General features: G+C 45.0%; 1 protein-coding gene across 4 annotated transcripts in view; it reads right to left on the bottom strand.

The window, feature by feature from the left end:
* Positions 1–13,992, bottom strand: part of TAFA4 (TAFA chemokine like family member 4) — a 132,322-nt gene that overhangs the window by 13,348 nt on the left and 104,982 nt on the right. For all 4 annotated transcript variants that reach the window (XR_014523133.1, XR_014523134.1, XM_083493587.1 and 1 more), the window contains exon 4: positions 6,153–6,308. Coding sequence is in view for 2 of the 4 variants with exons in the window: in XM_083493587.1 (XP_083349713.1) it covers positions 6,153–6,308 (156 nt within the window). In the remaining 2 variants the exon portion in view is untranslated. The remainder of the gene's footprint in view (positions 1–6,152; positions 6,309–13,992) is intronic.

The raw sequence follows: 13,992 nt of genomic DNA, 5'->3' as shown, positions 1-13,992 counted from the left end.
GGCATGATTTTGTCCCCAGTGCTAGTTAATGTCCTTACAAAGCCCGCAAAGGCAGTCATTAGGAGATTAGGAGCATAGTTTCACCAGTATCCTGATGACACCCAGCTCTATTTATCTGTAACATCTGAATCAGGAGACACCATGCATATCCTAAACTAGTGCCTAGCAGTTCAAAAGCACATCAAAGTGCAAGTAGATGAATAGGTACCACTCCGGAGGGAAGATAAACGGCATTTCCATACGCCGCTCTTGTTTCACCAGAAGCGGCTTAGTCATGCTGGCCACATGACCCGTAAAAACTGTCTGCGAACAAACGCCAGCTCCCTCGGCCAGTAAAGCAAGATGAGCGCCGCAACCCCAGAGTCATTCGCGACTGGACTTAACTGTCAGGGGTCCTTTACCTTTTTAACTGTAGCTATGGGTTAGATCAGGGTGAAACCTGACAAGTCAGAGACCCTATGGATGGTTGGTTCCCATTGTTCATTTGCCCTGGATAGTGTTGGACTCTCTCTGAAGGACCAGGTGTATCACTCAGGTGTGCTTCTAGAGAAGCGGTTCTCAACCTGTGGGTCCCCAGATGTTGTTGGACTACAACTCCCATCATCCCTAGCTAGCAAGGCTAGAGCTCAGGGATGATGGGAGTTGTAGTCCAACAACATCTGGGGACCCACATGTTGAGAACCGCTGTTCTAGAGCCATGTCGCTAGAAGTCCAGGTAATCTTAGTGGCTTTGGAGCACCCATTACCACCAGCTATCATAGTTTCTAAGATGACTTCTCCATCCAAAGCCTGTGAACCCTGCATATTGGGGACATTCCAGGTATTTCCACTGCCATATATGAAAAAGCATGACTATAGCCTACATTTATTGATAGAGAGAGAGAGAGTAAAATGAAATCATTCCAAAGAAGCCAAACAGCTATGTTTTTCTTTTTAAAAAATCATTTACAAAATAGGTTCAAGTTACACAGTGCAAATCGGGGGTGGGATAAGCTCTTTGAAAGGGAAATGAATAATGAAAGTCTTTCATGATACTGAAAATAATTAGTTACACAAGTGGGGCCAGGCGGAGACAAGCTTAATTAAAAACCTCCTTCAGGCTTCTGCAGCATGGAGGCCTCCACAGGGTTGGGTTAGATCACAAAAAAATAAAAAATAAAAAATTGCAAACTGTAAATGGACATGCATGGGTTTCTGCCCTAAAGTACCTGAATAAATTACCTCAGCGCTTACAGTATAAATAAAGTATGCTAAGCCATCACACTACAGGGGGAAATACAGGGGTGTCTGCTTTTATACCTCTGGTTCTTGCATCCATAATGCTTTCCTTATTAAAATCTAAAGTACAGGCACCAAACTGTTTCAGCAAGGATTTGTTTTGACAAAATAGATGTAATGTCCAGTTTACCTCTGCAATTAGGATATCGTCACAAAAGCCAAGAGCTCCACCTTTCCTACGCTGATGCATATTTTAGTAAATATCTATTTACTGTCCACCATAAAGTCTTGCTTTAGTGTTGCAGGGAACATGGCATAAAATGTGCAGGCATTGCCTAGCATTCAGCGCTTGCACGCACACGCACACGCACACACACACACACATATATAATGTATATTGAGTAATTAAATCTGAGTTGCATGCACACATAATACGGTATGAAAAATGTAAGCATCAAGGCAAATCTAATCTCTAAATAAAAGAAGAGGCTATGTGGCATAGAGAATATGTAAATATCTGAAGAAAGTCTTTAAATAGCAAACGCTTGGGCAGCTCATGAAAAACATTTCTCCCACCCAACTCCTGAGTAGCGTACTCATGCAATTTTTTGTAGGTGCAGGGAGGAGTTCTAGACTGCCAAGGAAGCACCATACTACCTTGGTTACAGCCACATCCACAGCGCTGAGAGACGCCATCCATTATGGCTTGATGCCATAGTGAACAGTGGACATGTTAAAGAAGGTCTCCACCATTTATTGGTATCCAGCCTTAGGCACTGCGACATCACCATATTCCATATTGTAGGAGAATCATTAGCATAGCTGTCAACTTTTCCCTTTTCTTGTGAGGAATCCTATTCGGAATGAGGGAATTTCCCTTTAAAAAAGGGAAACGTTGACAGCTATGATCATTGCCAAAAGGCTGGAGAAGCCTATGGCACTGGATAGCACAACATAATACAGTGAGGTCACATGGGAGTACATGGGAGAGGACCCAGGTGGGTCTATCAGGTGCAGAAGCTCTCCAGCTGCCCCCTAATAACTCTATAATTTTACCTCTGTTCTCATGGCTACGGGGGTTTCTCCACAAGAGGTTTCCCCACAAGAGGCTGGGTTAGATCATCAGATAAATATAAGACTTCCACTTACACACGTCAACCTTTTCCCTGTCCCTCCCCTTCAAGAAGCCCATCTATTGTGCAATTATATCCGACTAGCGCAACCTCAAAGGTTGAAGGGTGGAAGCAATGGCAGGAGACAAAAAGACATGCCCCAAACACAGCTGGGGATTTATTGCAAAAGGCTGGGACAAAACATACAGGGCAGGCGAGAGGAAGTACTTACAGTGGCACCTCGGGCTACATACACTTCAGGTTACAGACTCCGCTAACCCAGAAATATTACCTCAGGTTAAGAACTTTGCTTCAGGATGAGAACAGAAATCATGCTCCGGCGGCACGGAGCAGGAGGAGGCCCCATTAGCTAAAGTGGTGCTTCAGGTTAAGTACAGTTTCAGGTTAAGAACGGACCTCCGGAACGAATTAAGTACGTAACCAGAGGTACCACTGTACTTATTCATGTATCACATAGTTGAAAATATAGAACTGACTACTGCAAGGTGGTGTGACGGCTACCAATTTGGACTGCTTAAAAGTGTTCAGGAAGTCATGTAGGAAGCAGAAACAGGGCATCCCACCATAATTCCCCAAGTGTGAGAGCACATACACGGCACCCCACCCGGGGAGTGACCAAGGGGGCAGCAATAGACATCTGCAGAGGCAGTTTAGCAAGTCAGATGTTCCGAAAGCCCATCTGCAGACAAGACCAAAGGCAAGGATATGTAAAGAGTTCTACTGTTCTTTTGGTGATGGGTACTTAAGAGGTGTTGGGAAAGGTGTCTGATAAAGTGACCTAATGTTGAACTTGTGTAACCATTGTATACCTCTCCCCATTTGTGACATGCTAGTGATGTAGTGATGATGTATCAGTTATGCTGCTCAAAGTTCTAGTTACAGTTAGGTAGCCGTGTTGGTCTGCCGTAGTCGAAACAAAATAAAAAAATTCCTTCCAGTAGCACCTTAGAGACCAATTAAGTTTGTTACTGGTATGAGCTTTCGTGTGCATGAACACTTCTGATGTATCTGAAGAAGTGTGCATGCACATGAAAGCTCATACCAATAACAAACTTAGCTGCTCAAAGTGTATTCTGGGGGAAAGAGGGAAGTTTTAAAAGAGGATGTCACCCCATGCTTGGGGTTCTTACTCCTGTGGGGACCTGTTGCGCAACAATAAAGATCATGGTCTACTGACCACTGTTTTGCTCCTAATTACTTGGCTGGAGCTTCCTTCTTTTACTGACCACATGGACCTGCGGGGGACTTGCACCCCGACGAGCTGGGCTGTTGAGTAGTCTCTCACCCCGGAATTTTTCCTTAACAAAAGCTAGATTTGTTGTGATGTCTATATAAACTCCAGTACCAGATGCTGAGGAGCAAGAGTAGGAGAGGGCTACTGTGCCCATGACTTGCCTGTGGGCTTTCTATAGGCACCTGGTTGGCTGCTGGGAGAACAGAATGATGGACTAGCTGGGCCTTTCGTCTGTTCCAGCAGGCATAAGGCACAAATCACCCCTTCTCCTTTACTATTTATTTACCTGTTCTTCACTGTGAGGTCCCAGGGTGAGTTGCAACAAATAGAATATACAGTGGTACCTCAGGTTACATACGCTTCAGGTTACAGCCTCTGCTAACCCAGAAATAGTGCTTCAGGTTAAGAACTTTGCTTCAGGTTGAGAACAGAAATCGTGCTCCAGCGGCACGGTGGCAGCAGGAGGCCCCATTAGCTAAAGTGGTGCTTCAGGTTAAGAACAGTTTCAGGTTAAGTATGGACCTCCGGAACGAATTAAGTACTTAACCTGAGGTACCACTGTACAACTATTAAACAGATAAAAAATTAGCCCAGTTATAAAACGTGTAAAACAGTTCTGAAATGGAACAGAGCAGCATAAATTCAATGAAGAAAATTGGCTGTGTTCAATGAAAATGGGGTGTGGGGTGTTTGTTGTGAATTTCCATTTATTTATGGGTTAATTCACAGAATTAAAACGTCAGGGGAAGTTAGGAAAAACCTGGGGCTCTTTGTTATTTCGCTTTTAAAGGTCATGGTTTTGTGTGGAAAGCAATGAAAACTGAAGATAAGTCTCTTCCATGTGGATTAACAAATATGATTTCTATGTCAATATTAATTAGCGGCAAGCTATTAAAACATTGCACTCCTTTCCTTAAATGTAAATCTCACCACATTTTACATCTTAAGATTCCTTCCACTGGTGCTGACAGAAACCCTAATTAAGACTTATAGGTGCCATTTCTTAACATAAAGCTATCCCGTAAAAAGGGAAATATGCTACTGTGTAGTTGCTGGAGGGAACGGGAAGGAAAAGTGAAATATTGAGCAATTTCCTGAATCTTTTCAGCAAGCTAAATTTCAGCCATAAACATGCATTTAACCCAAGGAAGCGAACACCTTCATGTTTTCATCAAAGGGGCATGGATAGAACCGGTGCAGCAATTCTAATAATACTTATGATATCAGGATGTTTACCTGCCCAAGCACTACTGTGATGATTACCAGCAATTATAACCAGGCTTGCATATATTCCGTTATTAGCAATAATGACATCTGTACCCAGGCAAGCAAAATTGTCTTTTTCCCTCATTTGCCTTTAGGTATCTGATCTTTTCAGAGGCTTTCGTTCTCCCATTCTTGTCACAATTGCTGCTGTTGTTTATTTATATGTTCATCATAACATCTGTTTGTGTGTGTTTTTAAAAGCTTCGCACGTGGCTTTGAGATTTAATGAAATGTGCCCTGGGATCCTACATGGAACAACTTTTGGGGTCCCTCCATCTCTCCCAGTGCCATATTTCCTCATGTAGCTGTGCTGAGACAGAAATGCCAGTTTCACACGTAGCATGACGGCATAAATTAGTTCTAAGGGAACAAGGTCCTGGACTGAGAGGGGCAATTCGCAGAGGTACAGCTCCCAGGGCTTCCTGTGATGATGGATTGACTGTTAAACCTCTCTGGGAATTGCAGTTCTGGGAGGGAAATAGGGGTCTCCCAACAATTCTCAGACCTTTAAAAAAACTACAGTTCCCAGGATTCTTTGGAGGGAGAGTCGTGGCCTTTTAAAGTCACATCACAGCACTTTAAAAGTATGGTGTGAATGTGGCGCTGGAGTGTGTGATGTCAGGAGCGTGGCTGAGAATTTACAAATTCACAGGGTGAATTAACCCTTCTTCAAAACAGGTCTACTAATGCCCCCAAAATGGATACTATTTATAGCTTGAGAGTTCTGTTTCTCATATTCCAAAAAGCACAAGTATTTATTATTATTAGTGGCAAGGGGAAATGTGTTCAGGAAAATTCCAGCATAAGGGCAAGGATAGGCCCACTCACCACACAGCTCAGCTCACTGATAATTGAACTATAGCCCTGATCTGATTTTGGTTGAGACTACCCTCATAGCGTAGTTAACCTTTGGGTTGACCTGCCCTTGCTTGGCACAAGAAAACCTGTGTCATGAGGATGACCTGCCTCTCCCTGGTAGAACAACAAAGCGAGAACTGAATTCCCTTGGTTCCAGTTCTGCTTTACAATCTTCAGTTCAAAACTACAAGAAACGGAATAAAACCGACCAAGAAATCTTCCTGGCACCAAACGGGCGAGTACATAAATTAAGGAGATTAATTGCACCATGATTCAGGCACATACTCATTATCATTAACAAAGAGAAATGTGTCCAAATTTAACAAAGGGGAGGATTATTTTTATTTTCCCAGACAGCAGGAAATCAAAACCATCAAGGAGATTTTTTTTTTGGGGGGGGGGGGTTCTAAGCTGGTATGACAAATGGGGCCGAAGCTGCTTACCTTCGACGCAGGAGGGCTGCGCTCTTGTTGTGCCAGCCACCTGACCCGGGAAGCAGGAGCACTTGACCGTCTGCGACCGCTCTTCAATCCTGTTCTTGTTGCAGCACCGATGCACTGCCACCACTTCGCAGGTCCCTTGCTTAACTTGGTGGTGGCCTGTTGACGACAAAGGGACGTTCTGCTGAGCCAACTGCAGTTGGTTACCTTGTTTGCTTATTTATTTGGAGAAGTTATACACTACTTTTCACCTCTGTGACCAATTATCAAAGCATTTACATGGAAAATGCAGTGCAGCACACTGAGTGGGGTCCCGTGAAGTCACTGTGGAAACAGAACAACTTCAGCTCATTCAACTTCCTCCCTGCCCATCCTATCTGCTCTGCAGCTTCCCTCAACCCTCCGGAGAAGACTTTGAGAGGTAGGGGGAATGCAGGGAAAGGGGAAATGTCACAGCGTGAGCAGACATCATTCTGCTCATGCAGTGACTGTTGGATTTAACCCACCACAATCAATAAAATCCAGTTATTTAAACCAAACTGGGGTGGGGTGGGAATACATAGTCAAAATCAGAACAGCAAGAATGGGATGAAAAGGTATTGGTAAACAACTTTGTTTTTCACTTCCAGAGGAAGCCATCCAACTCCCACCCCCCCCCAAAAAAAAATCAGTTTAGTGACAAATTCTAGGCAATCTTATCACAGCCACGCCCGCGCTGACACTCTCAGATCTCTTTTTGACAACCAACAAAACCATTCATAGGAGCAATGTGACTGGAATTCATGGCACAACCCCCATCCCTAACCTCACAACATTGAACAGCCATCAGAAGTAAGTCCCACTGAGTTCAGTGGTAGGAATGTATTCTAAAACATCATATTAAACTGATGTCTGGCTAGGTTAAGCCAAAAGCATTGCTTGCTTTTGTTTTGTTGCGGGGGCGTCAAATAGAAGCACTTCCTATCTTATGTGCAAGGAAGTTCACCATTACTGCAGCCTCCTTCCAAATTTGTTACTAGTTAGTCTTGCTAGCATCCTGGAGTTGTTCGGGTAAGTGCACCGCTGGATAACTGTGGCAATGTCCTTTGTTGGGTTTTTATTCTTGCCTTTCATTACACAGAACAAAATGTCAAGGCCCCCTAACTGTCTGCTCGCCAAAGGAAACCGTAATGAGAGCTAAGTACTTAAGGCTGCATCCCTATACCCACTCAGCTGAAAGTGAACTCCAAAGTACTTATTTCTGAATATCCATTCATAGGAGTGCGTAATAAGCACTGAAAGCCTGAAAGCCTGCTCAGACTTACCTGGGAACAAGCTTCAATGAAATCAATGGAACTTACTTCTACATAGGCATGTATAGGAATCCATAGTGGAATGTACATGCACTGGGCTTATCTACATTTCTGCTTGTCCCGTGACTAGACAGCATGAGCCCAATGTATTGCCAATGCCTCTGTGTTGTTTCTTAATGGCCATAACTTGGTCAGGTTGTTTTTGCATAAGCTAGCTCAGGAACGCTTCTGTAGCTGGTATTTCTCTTTTCACGTCCCAAATAATCAAACTCCTATCATTTATTAATTTCTAGGGTTATTAATTTCTAGGGGGGGGGGAATTCCCCCCACAATCTACAACATCTTATCTTAACTTATTAGTGTGGGTGGCGCTGTGGGTTAAACCACAGAGCCTAGGGCTTGCCGATCAGAAGGTCGGTGATTCGAATCCCCGTGATGGGGTGAGCTTCCGTTGCTCGGTCCCTGCTCCTGCCAACCTAGCAGTTCGAAAGCACATCAAAGTGCAAGTAGATAAATAGGTACCACTCCGGCGGGAAGGTAAACGGCGTTTCCGTGCGCTGCTCTGGTTCGCCAAAAGCAGCTTAGTCATGCCGGCCACATGACCCGGAAGCTGTACGCCGGCTCCCTCGGCCAATAAAGCGAGATGAGCGCAGCAACCCCAGAGTTGGTCATGACTGGACCTAATGGTCAGGGGTCCCTTTACCTTTACTATAACACTAATATTAATCGTATGGCAGGGGAGGGAAACAACTTGCCCAAAATAATGCAAGGTCGTGCCATTCTGGGATTTAAACAGAGATCCAAGGCAAAGCCACTGGGATCCTCTGCCTCTATAACTTCCATATCTGTAATAAGGTGTGATCTGTTAACTGGCATGCAGACCAAGGTTGGTGGGCTGAAAGCTATGCAAGGGGAAATGTAGTCTTTCGTTTTCACACTGAATAATGTATTTTTTAAAAATGTAAGATTTTATTCTACCCTCCCCTGCCCCCACTGTACTTTTAAACAAAATATGCTACAGCTGCGAGATGCATAATGCATTTTACAGGAAGTTGGGAAAACGTTGATCACAGCATAAAAGTGTCTCTCACAGCCACTGTATTATGTTTATTGGCAGGCTGTGTGTTTTCATGGAAGCGCCTGATACCTAAGTAATAGCAGTAAAAGGGCTCCATTGGGAAACAGAGGCACTCATTGTAAGTTGAGAAATGAATAAGAAGAGATCACGGCTGCATCCTTCTCTGTTCCAAAAGATCAATCCCTAAAATCTTCCAGCGAACACTATCAAGCGTTAATAAACGGAAGATTAAAATTGTGCAAACAACAACATGACTATCAAGAATGGATGTTGTTATGGAGACTGGAGACTATTCTGTTAGGCAGATGGCTTTCTCATAGTCAAGGATGACTGGCTGATGTTTCCTCAATAGGAGCTAATGGAAGGAGATGTTTCCTTGATTCCTGAAAAGTAAGAGTTCTTCTTTCAAGTTTTTAGGCTGTAATTCCCAGTTAGGGACTCCTACCTTGAAGTGAACAATCCTCTGTTTGAAAGAGTTCTTTATTTGAAGGGTTGACCAAGGCAAATCTGGTTTAAAGGTCAATAACCATAAGGGGGGGGGAGAGCTTGGAAGTTCCCCCATCAAAGAAAGTGGACTTAATGGGAACACAGGCCATCTGCTCACATTCTTCCCTAGTATGGAGTGGTGTAATGTGTTTCTATTTAAATTACAGTAATTGCTTTGAAATTTTAATCAAGACATATACAAGCATATACACATTTTATGAAAACCTGTGTCCTCTTTTGCCCTCTATTTTGGCGAAGCATTTCAATTTGTGGGAGAGGGTGATTGAGGCGGAAGTGGCCACTCTATCATCATTGGAATTTGGAAAAGTGGCACCCTCCAGTTTAGTGGATGGGGCAGAGAAAGTCTGAAGGAGGTTGCATGTCGGCTTCCAAGAGAGAATCAGAGACAGGGAGTTTTATAGCAGTGAGCTGGCTTTAGCTGCAGCACCTTCAAGGTTGCTGCCTGCTTTTAGAATTCCGCTTGCTTCTAGTAGAAAAAAATCTGTTTATATTAAGTAGGTGGCGCTGTGCTCTAAACCACTGAGCCTTGGGCTTGCTGGTCAGTGGTTTGAATTCCTGCAAAGGGGTGAGCTCCCGTTGCTCAGTCCCAGCTCCTTCCAACCTAGCAGTTCAAAAGCATGCCCAAAAGTGCAAGTAGATAAATAGGTACCACTCCAGCGGAAAGGTAAACAGCGTTTCCGCGCGCTGCTCTGGTTTTGCCAGATGCGGCTTAGTCATGCTGGCCACATGACCCAGAAAAACTGCCTGCGGACAAACACCGGCTCTCTTGGCCTGAAAGTGAGATGAGCGCCGCAACCCCAGAGTCATTCGTGACTGGACTTAACCGTCAGGGGTCCCTTTAATAATATTATAATAATTTATTATTTATACCCCGCCCATCTGGCTGAGTTTTCCCAGCCACTCTGGGCGGCTTTACCTTTAGATGTTGCTATAACCCAATGAAGTTTGCAGCATTCCAAAGGCAACTAAACTTATTAGAGTGCCCCTGAGATGCCACCACTGAGGAAAGTGAGGAACACATAACAATATTAGCCACCACCCCAGCCCCATTTATGCACATTCTCACACGTGACCACATATATGTGGCCCTGGGGGGGGGGATAAATAGAATCATGTCAGGAAGTGGTGGGAGAGAGCTGGAGAGTCCTCATGGTTCATGCGGAGACTCTCCCCGAGCCCCAAGAGGACGTCACTGAGGGTGGAGGAAGCCCCAAGGAGACCAGAGGCGAAGTGGGGTTTGTTTGGGCTGCTCAGCCTCCCTGCTAAACTGCTGACATGTGAGATAATGTAGGAGCAGTTGCTTTTCTGCACTGCCTCCAGCAATCTCCAGACCTTAAATTCTATATATTTTGGTCTGGACTGGAGAGACAGCTGGAGAGCAGAGCAAAATAGGTATTTAGAGGCTTTACACAATTCCGCTTATGCACACAGGGGCCCAGGATGTAACCCTCACATAAGTGGGGGGACGCCTGTACTTAAAGAAAAAGAAACATTGAGAGCCTCTGGTCCCAATGACCCTCAAAATCCATGAGGACCTCCAGATACTCAAAAAGGGTATGAAAATATAATTACAATGAAACATTAGTGCTGCCTAGATTAGATCTTACACAGTATCATGTATCAGTTTTGGAATATCCTATTTAAGTGGAACTGATTTCATTGTTAGAGATTATCCATACATCTATATTTGTGCTTGTTGCGATATTATGATAGCGGCCTGCTTGCTAAGCAGCGTAACACACAAGGCAGGAACTAGCATGGCACCACTGTGGCAACTTGAACAAACTGGGCTGTATATCTTCTTTCACTGACTTCTCTAAAATTGTATTTTACTTCTCATATGAACCCACAGCTTCTAACATACGAACTGGGTCTTAGTGTGCTTGTGATATGATACGGGGCAGGGGTGTCAGTCTGGATGAAATCCTGGATCCAGACCTTGTGATCCTTTATCTGAGGGTAGAGTGTAAAAGAAGAAGCTTGTCAAACCAGTTCCTTCCTCCAGGTAATGGCTTAGCTGGCCAGTTAAGTGCTCATCCGCATATCAAAGAATGAACTAAGTGCTGGTGCTCTCCAGGAAAGATGGGAGTCACTACCCCCCCCCCACTGTCCTCACTTGGCTGGAGGCTGAGGGATCCTATGTAGAAGAACAATAAATAGCCAGAGTTGCTGCTAGGTGTGGTCCTTAAAGCACGCTGAAGGTGAAGAGTGATGTGTTTGCTCTGTGCTGGAATTGGGGAAGCAAGATCCATGGGGTTGTTAATGCCGTTCGCATTATAGAATCATAGAATCATAGAGTTGGAAGAGACCACAAGGGCCATCGAGTCCAACCCCCTGCCAAGCAGGAAACACCATCAGAGCACTCCTGACATATGGTTGTCAAGCCTTTGCTTAAAGACCTCCAAAGAAGGAGACTCCACCACACTCCTTGGCAGCAAATTCCACTGTCAAACAGCTCTTACTGTCAGGAAGTTCTTCCTAATGTTTAGGTGGAATCTTCTTTCTTGTAGTTTGAATCCATTGCTCCGTGTCCGCTTCTCTGGAGCAGCAGAAAACAACCTTTCTCCCTCCTCTATGTGACATCCTTTTATATATTTGAACATGGCTATCATATCACCCCTTAACCTCCTCTTCTCCAGGCTAAACATGCCCAGCTCCTTTAGCCGTTCCTCATAAGGCATCGTTTCCAGGCCTTTGACCATTTTGGTTGCCCTCCTCTGGACACGTTATGCTCAGGTGGTATACTGTTGTTGGCATCCATCTGTCTCAAGAGACAATGGAATGTGCCTCTGGAGTTGAAGTCAATCTGGTGTGTTAGCAGCACCGAAGTGACCTCTCCGGTACACAATCCTGGGCAGTGTGTGTGGAGGTCCCGGGCTGCCCAGTCAACAAGACAATCTCAGCCTTACTGATGTAGTCAGTAGGAAAGGGAAAGCAGAGCAATGTGTTTAGCGCCAGCTTGGCTGCAGGAGTTGCTGGGAGGAGCCAACTCCTTAGCCCTTTCTTTTCCTGAAGATATCCCACAAGACGGCAGAGGTTTAGGATCAAAGTCTTCCTTCTCCTAGATGGGATACCCTACCAGGTTGACAAGCCCCATCTGCCCCTCACCGCCTTCTTGACCATTGAACCTACATCCGCACAATCTGCCAGAGCCTGTCTTTGTATGCAGGGGAAGTCCCTAAACCACCAAGGGTTTGAGACCCATTGGCTACCCTCACCTGATTTAGCCTGCCAGTAAAAGCAGTTTCCTGGGGTTTGTTCGCTGTTGTATGCTGGCAGCTTCTAGGAGCCACAGGTGAGTGCTGAGTGTAGGATGGGGACCAAAGGTGGACAATCTACCCCAGAAGGAGCATGGTGTGTCTCCTGCCAGAGGTACTACCCCTCCCTTAACACCCCATACACCCCATATTCCCTAAAGATACCCATGATCTTCATTCTGAGGGAACTGGATCCTAGAAAAGCGCTTGTAACCCCCCAGGATCTCTCACTGCTCAGAGACTGGGGAGCTTATTGATAAGTTTGGTTGGACCATCATTTATTTTTATTTTTTCTGCAGTGGGATCAAATCTTCTCTTGATTGCTCCTATTCTCCTCTCAGAAAGGCCTTGAAAGCAAAATTTGAGTAAAGCCATTGTTCTTGGTTTGCTTGCAGAGGTCACTGAAAAGCTTAAGCCTGGCTATGAGATATGTGCCATTCAACTGATTCACCGCTTGGACAATAGCTCTCCCCCACCTCCTGCCAGCACCAACCATACCTACACATGCATTTTGGTATCAACACGGATATATACAATGATCACTGAGCACCGGGTAAATTTACGGCAGGTATTGTATGAAATTGAAACAACTCACATTGAAAGCTAAAGTGCAGATAAATTACAGCAATGGGAGCATTGTGCTTCACCACAGAGCTGAATGCTGGAAGATGACAGCTGCGGTCTCCCATAAGTCAGAGGCACTTCAAAACAACTGTCTGCAGAGAGTAATGTGGGGAGGGGGAGAGAGCCGGCTGGAGAAACTAACAAATGGAGAACTGCAGATGTGCCAAAAGGGAGAAAACAAGATGTCATTGGCTGGGTCTTATATGCAGTATGGCATGTGGTGTGTCCTAAGGCGGCATTCAGTTGACAAGAGTACAAGGAAACATGCGAGGGGAAGGCTGGAGAAATTCATCCCACTCTACCAATCTGAGCAGTATCTGCACTATACACTTAAAGCAGTATCATACCACTTAAATGGCCGTGGTGTCCCTCAGAGCATCCTGGGAGATGTAGTTTGTTAAGCCTGCTGAGAGTTGTTAGGAGACCCCCCAATTCCCATCACAGAACAGTCATTCTCAAAGTGGTTCAGCAGTCAATCCCTCTTCCCAAAGAACTCTGGGGATTATAGCTCTGTGGGGAGGAACAGAAGTCAGCTAACAACTCGTAGCACCCTGATCAGTTCAGGGTACTTTGGGAGAAGCCAGAGCTGTTTAAAATGGGATGATACGACTCTACATGTACAGTGGTACCTCGAGTTAAGAACTTAATTCGTTCTGGAGGTCCATTCTTAATCTGAAACTGTTCTTAACCTGAGGTACCACTTTAGCTAATGGGGCCTCCCGCTGCTGCTGCTGCCACCGCGTGATTTCTGTTCTCATCCTGAAGCAAAGTTCTTAACCCGAGGTACTATTTCTGGGTTAGCAGAGTCTGTAACATGAAGCACCTGTAACCTGAAGCATCTGTAACCTGAGGTACCACTGTATAGTGCAGATGAAGCCCCAGTCCAGTAGGAATGATGGAGGTGCATGATTGACAGTGGCAATGTGTAGTGGTGTTGCAGGTAGCAGCAGTGCTGGGCATTGTGGGGGTGGTAGGCATGGTGATGGGCCCATCTAAGACCCTGGGCTTGTCAGGAAGTGCCCATCCATGCCAACTCAACACAAACCCTGTCAAATACCTTTTCCCCCCGTTTTCTGTAAAGACAC

Source organism: Podarcis liolepis (genome assembly GCF_965112155.1).
Source record: "Podarcis liolepis genome assembly, chromosome: 2".
NCBI lineage: Eukaryota > Metazoa > Chordata > Lepidosauria > Squamata > Lacertidae > Podarcis > Podarcis liolepis.
The sequence above is the reverse complement of the archived record's forward strand: the minus strand, read 5'-3'. Positions and strand labels throughout refer to the sequence as shown.